We start from the raw sequence: 18,361 nt of genomic DNA, 5'->3' as shown, positions 1-18,361 counted from the left end.
TCTACATCTACACCTTCAGCCTGTGACAGCTCACAGAGTCCCACGGCTTTCAATATCACCACTATGCTGATGACACATAGATCTACCTCTCTGGACCCGATATCATCTCCTTACTAACCAGAATCCCACAATGTCTGTCAACTATGTCATCTTTCTTCTCTGCTAGATTTCTGAAATTTAACATGGAAGAAACAGAATTCATCATCTTTCCACCATCTCACTCAACCCCCCCCCCCCCTTCCCAACAACAGACCTGTCCATCAAAGTCAAATGGTTGCCCTCCCTTCTCCCCAGGTCAGCAAGCTTGCTGCCTCTGGGCAATCCTTGACTCTGATTTCTCCATCAAACCACACACCCAAGCCCTTTCCACTTCCTGCCAACTCCCGGATCCACACATTCCTCAACCAAGAATCTGCAAAAATACTAGTGCATGCCCACATCATCTCCCGCCTCAACTACTGCAACCTCCTGCTTTATGGCCTCACCTCTAACACTCTCACACCCCTCCAATCTATCCTAAACTCTGCTACCTGACTAATCCACATATCCCCCCGCTATTCCCTGGCCTCTCCTCTTTTTCAATCTCTTCACTGGCTCCCCATTGCCCAGAGACTCCAGTTCAAACATGGCATACAAAGCCATTCACAACCTGTCTTCTTCATACATCTGTGATCTAGTCTCCCGCTACTTATATCCACGCAACCTCAAATACTCACAAGATCCCCTTCTCTACTCCCCTCTCAAAACCTCTTCCCACAATTGCATACAAGATTTTTTCCGTGTATCCCCTCTACTCTGGAACTCTCTATTCCAACATATTAGACACTCGCCTACCATGGAATCCTTCAAAAGAAACCTGAAGACCTACCTCTTCCAACAAGCCTACAACCTCCAGTAACCCTAGTTTTACCATACTGCTGAATGACCACCTCTGCCGTCACCTACTGTATCCTCACCCATCCCTTGTAGATTATGAGCCCTCACAGGCTGCTCTCTCCTCTTGTACGATTCAGTGACTAATTTTTTTCAAGATTATTGTACTTTTTTTGTTATGTATACCCCTTTTCACATGTAAAACAGCATGGAATAAATGGCGCTATAATAATAAATAATAACAATATTAACTAGTAGAGCGGATTCAAACCATACAATAAAATCAAGCATCTCAATGGTTGATGTTAGAAGAGGAGTAAATGATCCTTGCAAAATAATGCATGGGGAACGGATCATGAACTTTTCACTTAATATGCAGGATTTTTCATCTTCCTGTTAATTACTTTGTATTCCAACATCAACGAGACCTATACAACAGCTAAACAATGACAGCAAATTAAGTATCAAGTACATATACACAATCAGGGTTATCAACCATCCAGAAATTCCAGAGCAGTCAGTAAAAATAGGACACTTTTCTGTATAAAAAAAAAATGTGTTGGGTGTGTGTTGTTTTTTTTTTTCAGATTATGTGATTGTAATTATGATAATTTTACAGTTTACAGTAGATGTTGCAAATTTCTTTATATCTGTATTGTAGCTGTAGACACATCATTTATCTTAATAATTCAATTGTTTTTTTTTAACGTGTCTGCAAAAAATGATTTTTTTATAAGTTGTGCCGAAAAAAAACTCAAAATCAAGTGGAAACCTTATACATACTGTAGTTTACACAGACAGAAAGGGTTTATCCTCCAATTCCATCATTTATATTCTTCAGCCTTCAATTGCAGACTGCATGTAGAAAGAAAGGTGGACTACCTGCTAATTTCAACATCATCGGTGAGCAGAGTCTCCACCCGAAATGGATGACTAAGAGGAATTTCACGACCCACTATGTCCTGCTGCCAGTCTGTGTATACCATCTCTTTCCGAAATTCCCAGTTGAAGGCTCCTTCATAGCTGAGAAATGCTGAACAGAGCAGACAGTCTCCAAGCAACTTCACTCTTCTCTCCTTCAACTCTTCCAAATCCTTAGTCCACCTTAAAACAAAAGTATTGTACTTGTATTTTCATTTTAGAATATGTACTATAGATTTAAAATCTATTTTATTCCTTTATTTAAGCTGGGGGGGGGTTTATGACGTGGTCTCTGAAATATTCTGTCTCAGTATAATTCCAAAATTACACTAAGCTAGTATAAAAAGTAGGAGCAAAGCAAATACACTATGTTCCAAATTATTATGCAAATTACATTTTTATCAGATTTTCCTAAATGGTCGGTGCAAATGACAGTCAGTCTAATAAAAGTCATCACCCGTTAGATTATACATCGAATTTTATTGAAGAAACCTCCCAATGATAACAGTATAATCTCCAAAATGAATAAAAACTCAAAATGCACTGTTCCAAATTATTAGGCACAGTAGAATTTCTAAACATTTGATATGTTTTAAAGAACTGAAAATGCTCATTTGTGGAATTTGCAGCATTAGGAGGTCACATTCACTGATCAGAAAAGCTATTTAACCCCTTCACCCCCAAGGGTGGTTTGCACGTTAATGACCGGGCCAATTTTTACAATTCTGACCACTGTCCCTTTATGAGGCTATAACTCTGGAACGCTTTGACGGATCTTGGCGATTCTGACATTGTTTTCTCGTGACATATTGTACTTCATGTTAGTGGTAAAATTTATTCGATATAACTTGCGTTTATTTGTGAAAAAAATGGAAATTTGGCGAAAATTTTGAAAATTTTGCAATTTTCCAACTTTGAATTTTTATGCCCTTAAATCACAGACATATGTCACGCAAAATACTTAATAAGTAACATTTCCCACATGTCTACTTTACATCAGTACAATTTTGGAACCAAAATTTTTTTTTGTGACGGAGTTATAAGGGTTAAAAGTTGACCAGCAATTTCTCATTTTTACAACACCATTTTTTTTTAGGGACCACATCTCATTTGAAGTCATTTTGAGGGGTCTATATGATAGAAAATACTCAAGTGTGACACCATTCTAAAAACTGCACCCCTCAAGGTGCTCAAAACCACATTCAAGAAGTTTATTAACCCTTCAGGTGTTTCACAGGAATTTTTGGAATGTTTAAATAAAAATGAACATTTAACTTTTTTTCACACAAAATTTATTTCAGCTCCAATTTGTTTTATTTTACCAAGGGTAACAGGAGAAAATGGACCCCCAAAGTTGTTGTACAATTTGTCCTGAGTACGCTGATACCCCATATGTGGGGGTAAACCACTGTTTGGGCGTATGGCAGAGCTCGGAAGGAAAGGAGCGCCATTTGACTTTTCAATGCAAAATTGACTGGAATTGAGATGGGACGCCATGTTGCGTTTGGAGAGCCCCTGATGTGCCTAAACACTGAAACCCCCTACAAGTGACACCATTTTGGAAAGTAGACCCCCTAAGGAACTTATCTTGATGTGTGGTGAGCACTTTGACCCACCAAGTGCTTCACAGAAGTTTATAATGCAGAGCCGTAAAAATAAAAAATCATATTTTTTCACAAAAATGATCTTTTCGCCCCCAATTTTTTATTTTCCCAAGGGTAAGAGAAGAAATTGGACCCCAAAAAATGTTGTGCAATTTGTCCTGAGTACGATGATACCCCATATGTGGGTGTAAACCATTGTTTGGGCGCATGGCAGAGCTTGGAAGGGAAGGAGCGCCATTTGACTTTTCAATGCAAAATTGACTGGAATTGAGATGGGACGCCATGTTGCGTTTGGAGAGCCCCTGATGTGCCTAAACATTGAAACTCCCTACAAGTGACACCATTTTGGAAAGTAGACCCCCTAAGGAACTTATCTAGATGTGTGCTGAGCACTTTGACCCACCAAGTGCTTCACAGAAGTTTATAATGCAGAGCCGTAAAAATAAAAAATCATATTTTTTCACAAAAATGATCTTTTCGCCCCCAATTTTTTATTTTCCCAAGGGTAAGAGAAGAAATTGGACCCCAAAAAATGTTGGCCAATTTGTCCTGAGTACGCTGATACCCCATATGTGGGTGTAAACCATTGTTTGGGCGCATGGCAGAGCTTGGAAGGGAAGGAGCGCCATTTGACTTTTCAATGCAAAATTGACTGGAATTGAGATGGGACGCCATGTTGCGTTTGGAGAGCCCCTGATGTGCCTAAACATTGAAACTCCCTACAAGTGACACCATTTTGGAAAGTAGACCCCCTAAGGAACTTATCTAGATGTGTGGTGAGCACTTTGACCCACCAAGTGCTTCACAGAAGTTTATAATGCAGAGCCGTAAAAATAAAAAATCATATTTTTTCACAAAAATGATCTTTTTGCCCCCAATTTTTTATTTTCCCAAGGGTAAGAGAAGAAATTGGACCCCAAAAAATGTTGGCCAATTTGTCCTGAGTACGCTGATACCCCATATGTGGGTGTAAACCATTGTTTGGGCGCATGGCAGAGCTTGGAAGGGAAGGAGCGCCATTTGACTTTTCAATGCAAAATTGACTGGAATTGAGATGGGACGCCATGTTGCGTTTGGAGAGCCCCTGATGTGCCTAAACATTGAAACTCCCTACAAGTGACACCATTTTGGAAAGTAGACCCCCTAAAGATCTTATCTAGATGTGTTTTGAGAGCTTTGAACCCCCAAGTGTTTCACTACAGATTATAACGCAGAGCCGTGAAAATAATTTTTATTTTTTTTCTCAAAAATGATTTTTTAGCACCCAGCTTTGTATTTTTACAAGGGTAACAGAATAAATTGGACCCCAAAATTTGTTTTCCAATTTGTCCTGAGTACGCTGATACCCCATATGTGGGGGGGAACCACTGTTTGGGCGCATGACAGAGCTCGGAAGGGAAGGAGCGCCATTTGGAATGCAGACTTAAATGGATTGGTCAGCAGCCGTCACGTTGCATTTGCAGAGCCCCTGATGTACCCAAACAGTACAAACCCCCCACAAGTGACCCCATATTGGAAACTAGACCTCCCAAGGAACTTATCTAGATGTGTTTTGAGAACTTTGAACCCCCAAGTGTTTCACTAAAGTTTATAGCGCAAAGCCGTGAAAATAAAAATTCTTTTTTTTTTTTCACAAAAATGATTTTTTAGCCCCCAGTTTTGTATTTTCACAAGGGTAACAGGATAAATTAGACCCCAAAAGTTGTTGTCCAATTTGTCCTGAGTACGCTGATACCCCATATGTGGGGGGGAACCACTGTTTGGGTGCATGACAGAGCTCGGAAGGGAAGGAGCGCCATTTGGAATGCAGCCTTAAATGGATTGGTCTGCAGGCGTCACGTTGCATTTGCAGAGCCCCTGATGTACCCAAACAGTACAAACCCCCCACAAGTGACCCCATATTGGAAACTAGACCTCCCAAGGAACTTATCTAGATGTGTTGTGAGAACTTTGAACCCCCAAGTGTTTCACTACAGTTTATAACGCAGAGCCGTGAAAATAAAACATCTTTTTTTTCCCACAAAAATGATTTTTAGCCCCCCAAATTTTTATTTTCCTAAGGATAACAAGAGAACTTGGACCCCAGAAGTTGTTGTTCAATTTGTCCCGAGTACGCTGATAACACATATGTTGGGGTAAACCCCTTTTTGGGCGCACGGGAGAGCTCGGAAGGGAAGGAGCACTGTTTTACTTTTTCAACGCAGAATTGGCTGGAATTGAGATTGGACGCCATGTCGCGCTTGGAGAGCCCCTGATGTGCCTGGACAGTGGAAACTCCCCAATTCTACCTGAAACCCTAACCCAAACACACCCCTAACCCTAATCCCAACGGTAACCCTAACCACACCCCTAGCCCTGACACACCCATAATTCTAATCCCAACCCTAATCCAAACGTAAATGTAATCCAAACCCTAACCCTAACTTTACCTCCAACCCTAACCCTAACCCTAACCCTAACCCTACCCCTACCCCTAACCCTAAACGTGACTGAAATACGTGGCACTGAAATACGTGGCACTGAAATACGTGGCACTGAAATACGTGGCACTGAAATACGTGGCACTTAAATACGTGGCACTTAAATACGTGGCACTGAAATATGTGATACGTGGCACTGAAATACGTGGCACTGAAATACGTGGCACTGAAATACGTGGCACTGAAATACGTGGCACTGAAATACGTGGCACTTAAATACGTGGCACTTAAATACGTGGCACTGAAATATGTGAAACGTGGCACTGAAATACGTGGCACTGAAATACGTGGCACTGAAATACGTGGCACTGAAATACGTGGCACTGAAATACGTGGCACTTAAATACGTGGCACTGAAATACGTGGCACTTAAATACGTGGCACTGAAATACGTGGCACTGAAATACGTGGCACTGAAATACGTGGCACTGAAATACGTGGCACTATGACTGTCAGAAAATGTTCATTAAACGGTTAGGGGTGAGGTTAGGGGTAGAGTTAGGGTTAGGGTTTGGATCCCTTTATCACCTTGATGGTGGTGGGTGGCTTTTCAGTGTGTTTTCTGTTTTTTTTCGATAAAAATGCATGCGTTTTTAACGCAAACAAACGCATGTGCTTAAAAACGCAAGAAAATACTGCAGGTTGTATTTCTGAAAATGAACGCATGCAGAAAAAAACCGCATGCGTTTGAAAACGCGACCAAACGCGTACAAAAAAACCGCATGCGTTTTCAATGTTAAATATAGGGAAAAAACGCATGCGTTTTTTTGTGCAAAAAACGCTGTAGACAAAAACGCAAGTGTGAAACCAGCGACGCTTTTTATAGCAAAAAAGTTTTTGCGTCTCCACATTTTGAGACCTATAATTTTTCCACATTTTGCTCCACAGAGTCATGTGAGGTCTTGTTTTTTGCGGGACGAGTTGACGTTTTTATTGGTAACATTTTCGGACACGTGACCATTTTTGACCGCTTTTTATTCCGATTTTTGTGAGGCAGAATGACCAAAAACCTGCTATTCATGAATTTCTTTTGGGAGAGGCGTTTATACCGTTCCGCGTTTGGTAAAATTGATAAAGCAGTTTTATTCGTCGGGTCAGTACGATTACAGCGATATCTCATTTATATAATTTTTTTATGTTTTGGCGCTTTTATACGATAAAAACTAAAATATAGAAAAAATAATTATTTTGGTATCGCTTTATTCTCAGGACTATAACTTTTTTATTTTTTTGCTGATGATGCTGTATGGCGGCTTGTTTTTTGCGGGACAAGATGACGTTTTCAGCGGTGCCATGGTTATTTATATCAGTCTTTTTGATCGCGTGTTATTCCACTTTTTGTTCGGCGGTATGGTAATAAAGCGTTGTTTTTTGCCTCGTTTTTTTTTTTTTTTTCTTACGGTGTTTACTGAAGGGGTTAACTAGTGGGGCAGTTTTATAGGTTGGGTCGTTACGGACGCGGCGATACTAAATATGTGTACTTTTATTGTTTTGTTTTTTTTATTTAGATAAAGAAATGTATTTATGGGAATAATATATATTTTTTTATTATTATTTATTTAGGAATTTTTTTTTTTTTTTTTTACACATGTGGAAAAAATTTTTTTTAACTTTTTTACTTTGTCCCAGGGGGGGACATCACAGATCATTGATCTGGCAGTGTGCACAGCACTCTGCCAGATCGACGATCTGCTGTGCAGGGCTGCAGGCTTACGAAGTGTCTGCTCTGAGCAGACACTCGGTAAGCCACCTCCCTCCCTGCAGGACCCGGATGCCGCGGCCATCTTGGATCCGGGACCTGCGGCGAGGAGGGAGGTAGGAGACCCTCAGAGCAACGCGATCACATCGCGTTGCTCCGGGGGTCTCAGGGAAGCCCGCAGGGAGCCCCCTCCCTGCGCGATGCTTCCCTATACCGCCGGTACACTGCGATCATGTTTGATCGCGGTGTGCCGGGGGTTAATGTGCCGGGGGCGGTCCGTGACCGCTCCTGGCACATAGTGCCAGATGTCAGCTGCGATATGCAGCTGACACCCGGCCGCGATCGGCCGCGCTCCCCCCGTGAGCGCCGCTGATCGATGATGACGTACTATCCCGTCGGCGGTCATACGGGCCCACCCCACCTCGACGGGATAGTACGTCTGATGTCAGGAAGGGGTTAAGGCTACGTTCACATTTGCGTTGTGCGCCGCAGTGTCGGCGCCGCAGCGCACAACGCAAACAAAAACGCGGCAAAACGCACGCTAAAACGATGCGTTTTGCGCCGCATGCGTCGTTTTTGGCCGAAAGTTGGACGCAAAAAAAATGCAACTTGATGCGTTTCTTGCGTCCAACGCTTGCGGCCATGCGGCGCAAAACGCAGCACAACGCATGTCCATGCGCCCCCATGTTAAATATAGGGGCGCATGACGCATGCGGCGCCGCTGCGGCGCCCGACGCTGCGGCGCTGACCGCAAATGTGAACGTAGCCTAACTCCAAAACATCCTAACAGGCCAAGTTACATGTTAACATAGGACCCGTTCTTTGATATCACCTTCACAATTCTTGCATCCATTGAACTTGTGAGTTTTTGGAGAGTTTCTGCTTGTATTTCTTTGCATGAAGTTGGAATAGCCTCCCAGAGCTGCTGTTTGGATGTGAACTGCCTCCCACCCTCATAGATCTTTTGCTTGGTGATCCTCTAAAGGTTCTCTATAGGGTTGAGGCCAGGGGAAGATGGTGGCCACACCATGAGTTTATCTCCTTTTATGCCCATAGCAGCCAATGACTCAGAGGTATTCTTTGCAGCATGAGATGGGGCATTGTCAGCATGAAGATGATTTTGCTCCTGAAGGCACGTTTCTGCTTTTTAGACCATGGAAGAAAGTTGTCAGTCAGAAACTATATATACTTTGCAGAGGTCATTTTCACACCTTCAGGAACCTTAAAGGGCCTTACTAGCTGTTTCCCATGATTCTGGCCCAAAACATGACTCCTCCACCTCCTCGCTGACGTTGCAGCTTTGTTGGGACATGGTGGCCATCCACCAACCATCCACTACTCCATCCGTCTGGACCATCCTGGGTTGCTCAACACTTATCAGTAAACAAGACTGTTTGGAAATTAGTCTTCATGTATGTGTGGGCCCAATACAACCATTTCTGCTTGTGAACACTGTTTAAGGGTGGCCGAATTGTAGGTTTATGCACCACAGCAAGCCTTTGAAGGAGCCTACACCTTGAGGTTCGAGGGACTCCAGAGGCACCAGCAGCTTCAAATATCTGTTTGCTGGTTTGTAATGGCTTTTTAGAAGCTGCTCTCTTAATCCGATGAATTTGCCTGGCAGAAATCTTCCTCATTATGCCTTTATCAGCACAAACACATTTGTGCTCAGATACAGCCACAAATCTCTTAACAGTACGATGATCACGCTTATGTTTTTGGAAAATTTCTAATGTTTTCATCCCTTTACCAAGGCATTGCACTATTTGATGCTTTTCAGCAGCAGAGAGATCCTTTTTCTTTCCCATGTTACTTGAAAACTGTGGCCTGCTTAATAATGTGGAACATCATTTTTAAGTAGTTTTCCTTTAATTAGAATCACCTGGAAAACCAATTATCACGTGTTTAAGATTGATTTCAGTGATCCATTGAGCCCTGAGACACAATACCATCCACGAGTTTATTTGAAAAACAAAATAATTAAATCTTTATGACACTTAAATCCAATTTGCATAATAATTTGGAACACAGTGTATGTACAAGGACACACACAACATCTTGGCAATTACGTCTAACACCCCAATTGTCAAAGAAACAGACCAATGGATGATGAAGACCATACTCTGCTTATGGAGAGTGACATACCAGCTGGCTTGTCAAGGTAAGGAGGCTTATTTGCCGTACAATGCTCCTCTGGGAAATTAAATATGCAAATTGCCTCTTCTGAGAAAAAGAGGACTTAAGTCTATAGCTCCACCTGTTGGAAGTAGCGATCCTACAAGTCACAATCAACCCTCTAACAAGTCGTGCAATATGGCCAGCTGGTATGTCACTCTCCATAAGGAGAAACGTTACCCCTTAGACCCCAGTCCAGAGCCTCTCACCTAGCCAAATCAGTTCTCATGCTTCGCACTGACGAGGGCCAACAGCCCGAAACACCGTGTCTGCGAATTGAGATACTGATTTGGCTTTTATCCTAAGTCATATTGCACGACTCGTTAGAGGGTTGATTGTGACTTGTAGGATCGCTACTTCCAACAGGTGGCGCTATAGAGTTAAGTCCTCTTTTTCTCAGAAGAGGCAATTTGCATATTTAATTTCCCAGAGGAGCATTGTACGGCAAATAAGCCTCCTTACCTTGACAAGCCAGCTGGTATGTCACTCTCCATAAGGAGAAACGTTACCCCTTAGACCCCAGTCCAGAGCCTCTCACCTAGCCAAATCAGTTCTCATGCTTCACACTGATGAGGGCCAACAGCCCGAAACACCGTGTCTGCGAATTGAGATACTGATTTGGCTTTTATCCTAAGTCATATTGCATGACTCGTAAGGCTAGTTTCACATTTGCGTTTAAAAACGCAGCGTTTAAAATGCAAATGCAGGTGGTGAAAAAAATGCATGTAAACGCGTGCAAACGCTGCGTTTTTTAGACGCATGCGATTTCTCATGCGGTAAAAAAAACGTGGCGTTTTGACGCGTTTACATGCGTTTTTTCCTGCGTTTGCGTTTTTGAAACGCATGCTGAGAAGTGTGTGACAGCTGCCAATCATCAAAATCATCTAGAAAACCCACTATAAATAGAAATAGCTAGGGTTGGGGTTAGGGTTAGGATCCCTAGGGTTAGGGTTAGGTTTAGGATCCCTAGGGTTAGGGTTAGGATCCCTAGGGTTAGGGTTAGGGTTAGGATCCCTAGGGTTAGGGTTAGGGGTAGGGTTTGGATCCCTTTATCACCTTGATGGTGGGGGGTGGCTTATCAGTGTGTATTCTTGTTTTTTTCTATTGAAACGCATGCGTTTAAAACGCAACCAAACGCATGTGCTTAAAAACGCATGCGTTTACATAGACAGCAATACGTTTTTTTGCCGCAAGGAGAAACGTTACCCCTTAGACCCCAGTCCAGAGCCTCTCACCTAGCCAAATCAGTTCTCATGCTTCGCACTGACGAGGGCCAACAGCCCGAAACACCGTGTCTGTGAATTGAGATACTGATTTGGCTTTTATCCTAAGTCATATTGCACGACTCGTTAGAGGGTTGATTGTGACTTGTAGGATCGCTACTTAGAAACAGGTGGCGCTATAGAGTTAAGTCCTCTTTTTCTCAGAAGAGGCAATTTGCATACTCTGCTTATAAGACATCTCTATGAACGTACCTTATATTCTCGGATCCCAAACCAGAGATCAACTTATCCGCTGCGATCAGTCTGCGCTCCATAATTTCTGCCTCCTCTTGAAGTTTCTGCTTCTCCGTTATGGCAGCTTCGTACCGCTCGCCGAGGGTTTTCAATTCCCCTTGTATGGCTGCTAATTCAGCTTGGATCCTTTCCAGCTCACGTTTGCTCATGTGATAGTTGCGTTCCAGTTTTGCTACCTGCATGACAGAAGTCATTTCTTCTCAAAAAATTTCTGATTATGGAAAATGCTGAGAGAATTTAATTAAAAAATATCCTTTTCTCCTCTTCTTCTTAACCTTAGGAGAGCATCTGAAAGTCCCACCAACAATATATTGGTAGAGCCCATATTTTACTGGAATTTCAGAAAAAGGCAACCTGAAAAACCTGTTGGGTATTTTTCAGTTTTGAAAAATCCTGTGATAAAGTCCTTACAAAAGTGCTTATAAAATGAATCTTGCAAGACAGTAGATACCCTTAACAGGCAGTACTGTGCATCATTGTTAGCACTGTATCCTTGCTGCACTGTGTTCCTGAGTATGAACCAGACCAAGACAGCATCATGTAATCTCTTGGAGCTATATAATAGATAAAAATTAAAGGTAATCTGTCGACAAATTTTTGATAACCCATCTAATAGCAGCATGATGTAGGGACAGATATCCTGATTCCAGTGATGTGTCACTTACGGAGCTGCTTGCTGCAAGTTTTGTTAAAATCAGTGTTTTATCTGCTGCAGGTCTACCAGTTGTCTGAATGCTGGGCTTTGCAAAACTCCGCACACACCACTGATTGGCAGCTTTATGTGTAGACTGTGCATAGGCAGAAAGCTGGGTGGGGTTATATAGAGCTCATGCATATAAAGGACTACCTGGCAACAAGTTTACAAATCCTCTAGTGATAAGGCCAGGTTCACATTGCGTTAACAGCAGCCCGTTCAACACATGCGTTAATGGGCTGCTGTTAACGCAAGTGCCGACTTGTCATACTGCTAGCACAGATAGAGCTAGCAGATGCTCTATCTGCGCTAGCAGTGAGGGACCCGGAAACGCTGCAGCCCGCGTCCCAGGGTCCGTCACTCAATGACGGCACATCGCTAGCGCACGCCCATTGTGGGCGTGCGCTAGTGATGCGTCCGCCATAGGGCTTAATGGCGGCGTTAACGGACTGCGTTACATCGCATTATGCCACGGTGTAACGTAGTCCATCTAACAGACAGCTAAAACGCAGTGTGAACCTGGCCTAACCTCCTGTAGATAAAACAGTGATTTTATGAAAACTACCGCAAGCAGCCCAGTAAGTGACACATCGCTGGAAACAGGGTCTCTTTCTCTACATTATTCTGCTGTCAGATCAGGTGGCAAAAAAACGTAGTGTGACACATTATCTTCAAAGGGTTATTCTCATGTTAAAAAAAAATAGGACATGAATGGGTGACAGTAAAATTGCAATTTACTTGTTATTTCTGTCTGCCTCCAGTCTTTTTCGATCCCTGCTTTTCTCTTTTTTGGTTTATAGCTCATTGGCATGGGGACTGCTGCTGGCTGTCCAGGCATGGACACCAAACATGGACAGTGCTTACAAGCTCGTTTCTACTGAAAGATGCTGCTTCCTATCCCTCTTTTTGGAGTAGCTACCTATATCAACCTGGTAGTTGGGAGACTGGGAAATGGTGAACTCATAAACAGGGAATATGGGACAAATCTTTAAAGAAGCTTTTCATGAACATTTTACAAAAACATATTTGAACCTTTTCTCGTTTCGGTTTAATCTCCTTGGCCACATCACAATAACCCATCACGGCATCAACAAACTTCAGCATTCCCAGGCCCGCTTTACTAATGGCTTCCATCTCTTCAAATGTGGCATTTAGATTTCTTAAGAATCCTACAAAAAGCACACAACATAACAGTGAGTGTATTCACCAATGTAAAACTGAGCTAAAATCTGTGGCTGTATCCTGAGGAAGAAGTTGGATTACTTCGAAACGCGTAGATATTCTAAAAAGCGGAACTTTATTCTTCTCCATCTCTCGAGTCCACCAGCATGGCAGAAAAAAACCCTCTTGATTTCCACACAGCTTAAAACTTAGCTAATATAATATATAACGGACATTACAATTCCGACATACAAGATATCAGCACGTTACCTCTGACTGTCCTCACTTGATTCTGAGTGATTGCGTCAAAATCGATATCCATGAGTGTTTTCAGGAAGTTTGGCTCTGACATCATTCCTTTTGCACTTTTCCAGCTGATTTCCCTGTAGCCCCTCATCACCAAGATGCACTCACAGACGACCTGCACTGCCCTTGGTGGTTTGGCAAAAGTCCTTAAATGTAAGAATGGTAAAAATAATAATAATGATAAAAAAGGAACATGAATTTTATTTTTATGGATAGTGTTTGATATTACAGTAGACCACTGCAAACGGCTCAGTCTCAAACAAACTACATACTGCAACTAATATATGATCCAGTGTACAGAGCATGACAATTATTACAGCAAACGTACAGACTGGACAGCACACTACACAGATAACAATCTCATAAAATTAAAGATATAGAGTGGAGAGGTTTGTTACAATACGTATTAATTCATGGTCACTTTTACATTTAGACTCAGAGATCCTATTTGTTTCATACATTCTCATATATATTTGACATCATTTTAGTAATCTCACATTTTCTATAAATTATTCATTTCAAGAAGCCCTCCTACCAAAGCTTTTATCATCTTAATATATTGCAGTCATCATATTATATAGCACTGTGCACTTACAATTGCTCATTTTGCCTTTCTACCCAGCTAATTCTTCTAGTTTCCATTAGGGTTGTGACATCACATGATTAAAAACTGACTTTTTTTTCTGTTTTCTCTGCTCTATGTAGAGACAGGAAGTCTCTTGTCCCTGCGGAAATCATTCTCATTAACTGTATGAATCATTATAATTCATAAAGTGAAAACTGACCTGTTTCTACATAGAGCTTAGAAGGATTCAGCTAGCCAGTTTTTAATCACGTGATGTCATAGACCTAATGGAAAAGAGAAGAATTAGCTGGGTGGAAAGGCAAAATGAGCAATATATCAGGAGGATAACATTTTTGGTGGGAGCGCTTCTTTAAACCAGAATAAACATTCTAAAAAAGCCTAATACACAATAGTCAAAAAAGGCATAGTAGGAAGAAATATTGAACTTGCTCAAAAAAGGCATAGTAGGAAGAAATATTGAACTTGCTCTAACTGCCGCTATGGCTTTCATTCCGGTGGTCTACACTGATGGGAGCATTCATGACTTACAGACATGGCTACCCAAATATTAACACTCCACAGTACAGACACTCACATTAAAAACTCACAGCACCCCAAATCAGAAAGGTCCTGACATGTACTTACATCTTCCTTTGATGAGCAGAAAGTAAGAGAAAAGCCTTATTCCACGACATGGATACTCAAGAGAATATCTATTAATACTTGTGATTGACAAAACAGTACAACTTTATATGATTTTCTCTTTTCTTACTTACTTATCATAAGCATTTTTTCCTAACATTACAGGCTGTGCATGCTGCAGAAGAAAATGCTATCTTCCTCCATTTTATGAACCATTTCTCTACTACTTTTTTATTTTTCCATAAAATATTATTTTTATGCTTCATAAACACCACATCTATTACTGTGAAGCTGAAGCAGGACATGACAGGAGGTCATTGCATGTTAGATGTTCTTGAAGAAGATTACAGCTGTAGGGACAACTAGGTTGAGCAATAAAACATACATCCTTGCTCCATCAGGATTCTTGTAGTGATCACTAGTTAGATGTATTCATAAGTACAAAGACGGGGACATCCAACACATGGCTTTCGTATACGTGATATTTAACCACAATACTCTTCAGTATGGCAGGCCTCTTGTCATGGAAGCCTACATGTGCCAGACAAAGAAGCTGTAGGACTTGACAGGTTCATCGTTTCCTTTCTAAATAAACTCATGACATACAGTGCCTTGAAAAAGTATTCATATCCCGGGAACTTTTTCACATTTTTTTCACATTACATCCACAAAATTAAATGTATTTTATTGGGATTTTATGTCAGATACCAACACAAAGTAGCAAGTGTTTGTGAAGTGTAAACAAAATGATAAATGGTTTTCTAATTTTTAAAATATAAATCTGAAAATTGTGAAGTGCATTTGTATTCAGCCCTGAAAATCCTGAGTGACCAATTGCCTCCAGAAGTCACATAATAAGAAAATTGAGTCCACCTGTGTGTAAGTTACTCTCAGTATAACTACAGCTGTTCTGTGAAGGTCTCAGAGGTTTGTTTGAGAACATCAGGGATCAAACAGAATAATGAAAACCAAGGAACACACTGGACAGGTCAGGGATAAAGTTGTGGAAGAGAGTAAAGCCGGGTTAGCTTCTTTAAAAAAAAAATAGCCGAAGCTCCGAATATCTCATGGAGCACTGTTCAATAAATCACTCAAAAATGAAAGGAGTATGGCACAATTGCAAATGTACCACGACATGGCCATGGGCACTCTGGAGGAGCTCCAGAAATCCACAGCTCAGGTAGGAGAATCTGTCCACAGTACAGCTATTAGTCGTTCACTCCACAAATCTGGCCTGTATGAAAGAGTGGCTAGAAGAGTCCTTTTTGAGAGTAAGCCATAAGAAATCGAGTTTGCAGTTTTCAAAAAGCCATGTAGAGGACACAGCATGTGGAAGAAGGTGCTCTGGTCAAAATAGAACTTTTGGGCTAAATGCAAAAAGCATTGGTGGTGGAAAACTAACCATACACATCACCCTGAAAACACCATCACCACCATCAAACATGGTGGTGGCAGTATCATGCTGTGGGGATGCTTTTTTTTAGCAGGTACAGGGAAACTGGTTGGAGATTATGGGAAGGTGAATGGAGTTAGAAACAGGGCAATCCTGGAGGGAAACCTGTTAGAGGCTACAAAAGACTTGAGACTGGGGCATAGGTTCCGACTATGTTCACCTTCTAGCAGGATAATGACAGTAAACATACTGCCAGATCTACAACGGAATGGTTTAGATCAAAGCATACTCATGTGTTTGACAGGCCCAGTCACAGTTCAGACCTAAATCACACTGAGAATCTGCAGCAAGACTTGAAAATTGCTGTTCACAGACGCTCACAATCCAATGAATTTTTATTACATTTTTCAAAAAATAAAATTACAGAATGACATCAGAAAATTCAAAATATTAACAAACAATATTGCATAGTTTGACTTAATAATCAGTAACGATGAGTAAACTCAACATCTTACAACTACAATTAAACATGGACAATAACTGGGCAGGACACTGACACAGAAGGAAGAAAGGGGAGAGAAGAGTTGAAGAGCAATTCTAGTTTGACACCTACTAGGCGAGAGGGATTCCCCCAGAAAACTGTCCTATTTGTTCATGTATCAGTGTTTCAGGTGATCATCTCTACAGGGGTAATATCTGATAAATATCTCAGATTAATCCTTTAGTTGAAACACCAGTTCTACATAACAAAGTGGGTAGGATGAGAGATTTTGAGGGAAGAGAAATGAGGGGACACAGTGCCTGATTTGGATGTAGTGATAATGAGAGTTTAAGGGTATGTTGAAGTGAGATTGTAAAGTATCAAAAAGTAATAAAACAGAAAAGTTGCTTATTAAACCACGGTCTTATGAAACTACTATTCAAAGTATCAGGTATTACAGGATTAAATAGGAATGAGGTCATCAGGGAATGCTCAGACATTAATGGGAATTTCTTAGAACATGTACTCTAAATCATCTTGGTAAAAACAAGCTAGAGCCAGTTTGCAAAGAAGAATGGTCAAAACTTTCAACCTCTAGATGTGCAAAGTGTCACGGGAAGCCTAGGGAGGCAAGAGCTAATAACCCAGGCCCCTGCGATCTCCCTCAACTCTGGGAAACCCTGACTGACCCTCTCCCAGAGTTTACACTGATGGTGTGCATGTCTGGGCCTCCACCCTGACCCTATCTCCTGTTTCATCCCTAGGCTGAAACCTCCACCCACCACCCAGTGACGAGTCCACACACCAATACCTACAGTTAGTACAGACAAGGATAAAAGAAAATATGCACCACGCCGCAGTCACTCAGGAACTATACACTATAAATGCACAGGGCAAAACAAATACAAGTAAAGGAAGGAGAAAATACGACAAAGGGAAATACACCAACAGATACGAAACTCCTTCTCCTAGACCACCACTCCAGACCGAGATAACTGCGCACAAGACAGAAGCTATAATTGGCGACGCCCAATGTTCAGAAGAACTATTTAAAGGCAGTGGGCGTGACCCAGCTTCCAATCCGAGTACCAGCTAAATTAACCCCGGACCAGCTAGATAAAAACTAGCCGACGCCACTGAGCGCATAGTGGACAAAAGCGGAATTACCGCTGTCTATCGGACACCCTAGTGTGAACAGCGTCCGACATGACAGTACCCCGCCTTCTACGAGGGACCCCAGGGCCCTCACGACTTATAGGACCCGGCTTGTCCGGATGGCGGCGGTGAAACATACTGACCAGCCGATCCGCATGAATGTCCGAGGCTGGTACCCAAGACCTCTCCTCAGGCCCATAACCACGCCAGTGTACCAAGTACTGTAAAGTGCGGCGCACTACACGAGAGTCAACCACCTCGGAGACTTCAAATTCCAAATTACCATCCACCAAGACTGGAGGTGGCATCGGCGCTGTGTCCACGGAACCCAATGTTCAGAAGAACTATTTAAAGGCAGTGGGCGTGACCCAGCTTCCAATCCGAGCACCAGCTAAATTAACCCCGGACCAGCTAGATAAAAACTAGCCGACGCCACTGAGCGCATAGTGGACAAAAGCGGAATTACCGCTGTCTGTCGGACGCCCTAGTGTGAACAGCGTCCGACATGACACAAAGCTGGTAAAGACATACCTCAAAAGACAAAGAGCAGTGATTGCAGCAAAAGGTGGTCCTACAAAGTATTGACTCAGGTGGGGCTGAATACAAATGGACATAACAATTCTCAGATTTATATTTTTAAAATAATTAGAAAACCGTGTATCATTTCCTTTACACTTCACAAATACTTGCTACTT

The 18,361-nt window shown here is 41.9% G+C and overlaps 1 protein-coding gene across 1 annotated transcript in view; it reads right to left on the bottom strand.

The window, feature by feature from the left end:
• DNAH10 (dynein axonemal heavy chain 10) overlaps positions 1-18,361 on the bottom strand; it is a 167,035-nt gene that overhangs the window by 35,042 nt on the left and 113,632 nt on the right. The window contains exons 58-61 of the mRNA XM_077293221.1: positions 13,395-13,576; positions 12,996-13,132; positions 11,228-11,445; positions 1,756-1,977 (exon numbers count right to left, since the gene is read on the bottom strand). Of these exons, the coding sequence (XP_077149336.1) occupies positions 1,756-1,977; positions 11,228-11,445; positions 12,996-13,132; positions 13,395-13,576 (759 nt within the window). The remainder of the gene's footprint in view (positions 1-1,755; positions 1,978-11,227; positions 11,446-12,995; positions 13,133-13,394; positions 13,577-18,361) is intronic.

Source organism: Ranitomeya variabilis, chromosome 1, assembly GCF_051348905.1.
Source record: "Ranitomeya variabilis isolate aRanVar5 chromosome 1, aRanVar5.hap1, whole genome shotgun sequence".
In the NCBI taxonomy this organism is placed as follows: Eukaryota; Metazoa; Chordata; class Amphibia; order Anura; family Dendrobatidae; genus Ranitomeya; species Ranitomeya variabilis.
Note: the sequence above shows the minus strand (reverse complement) of the source record. Positions and strands in the feature narration are given on the sequence as shown.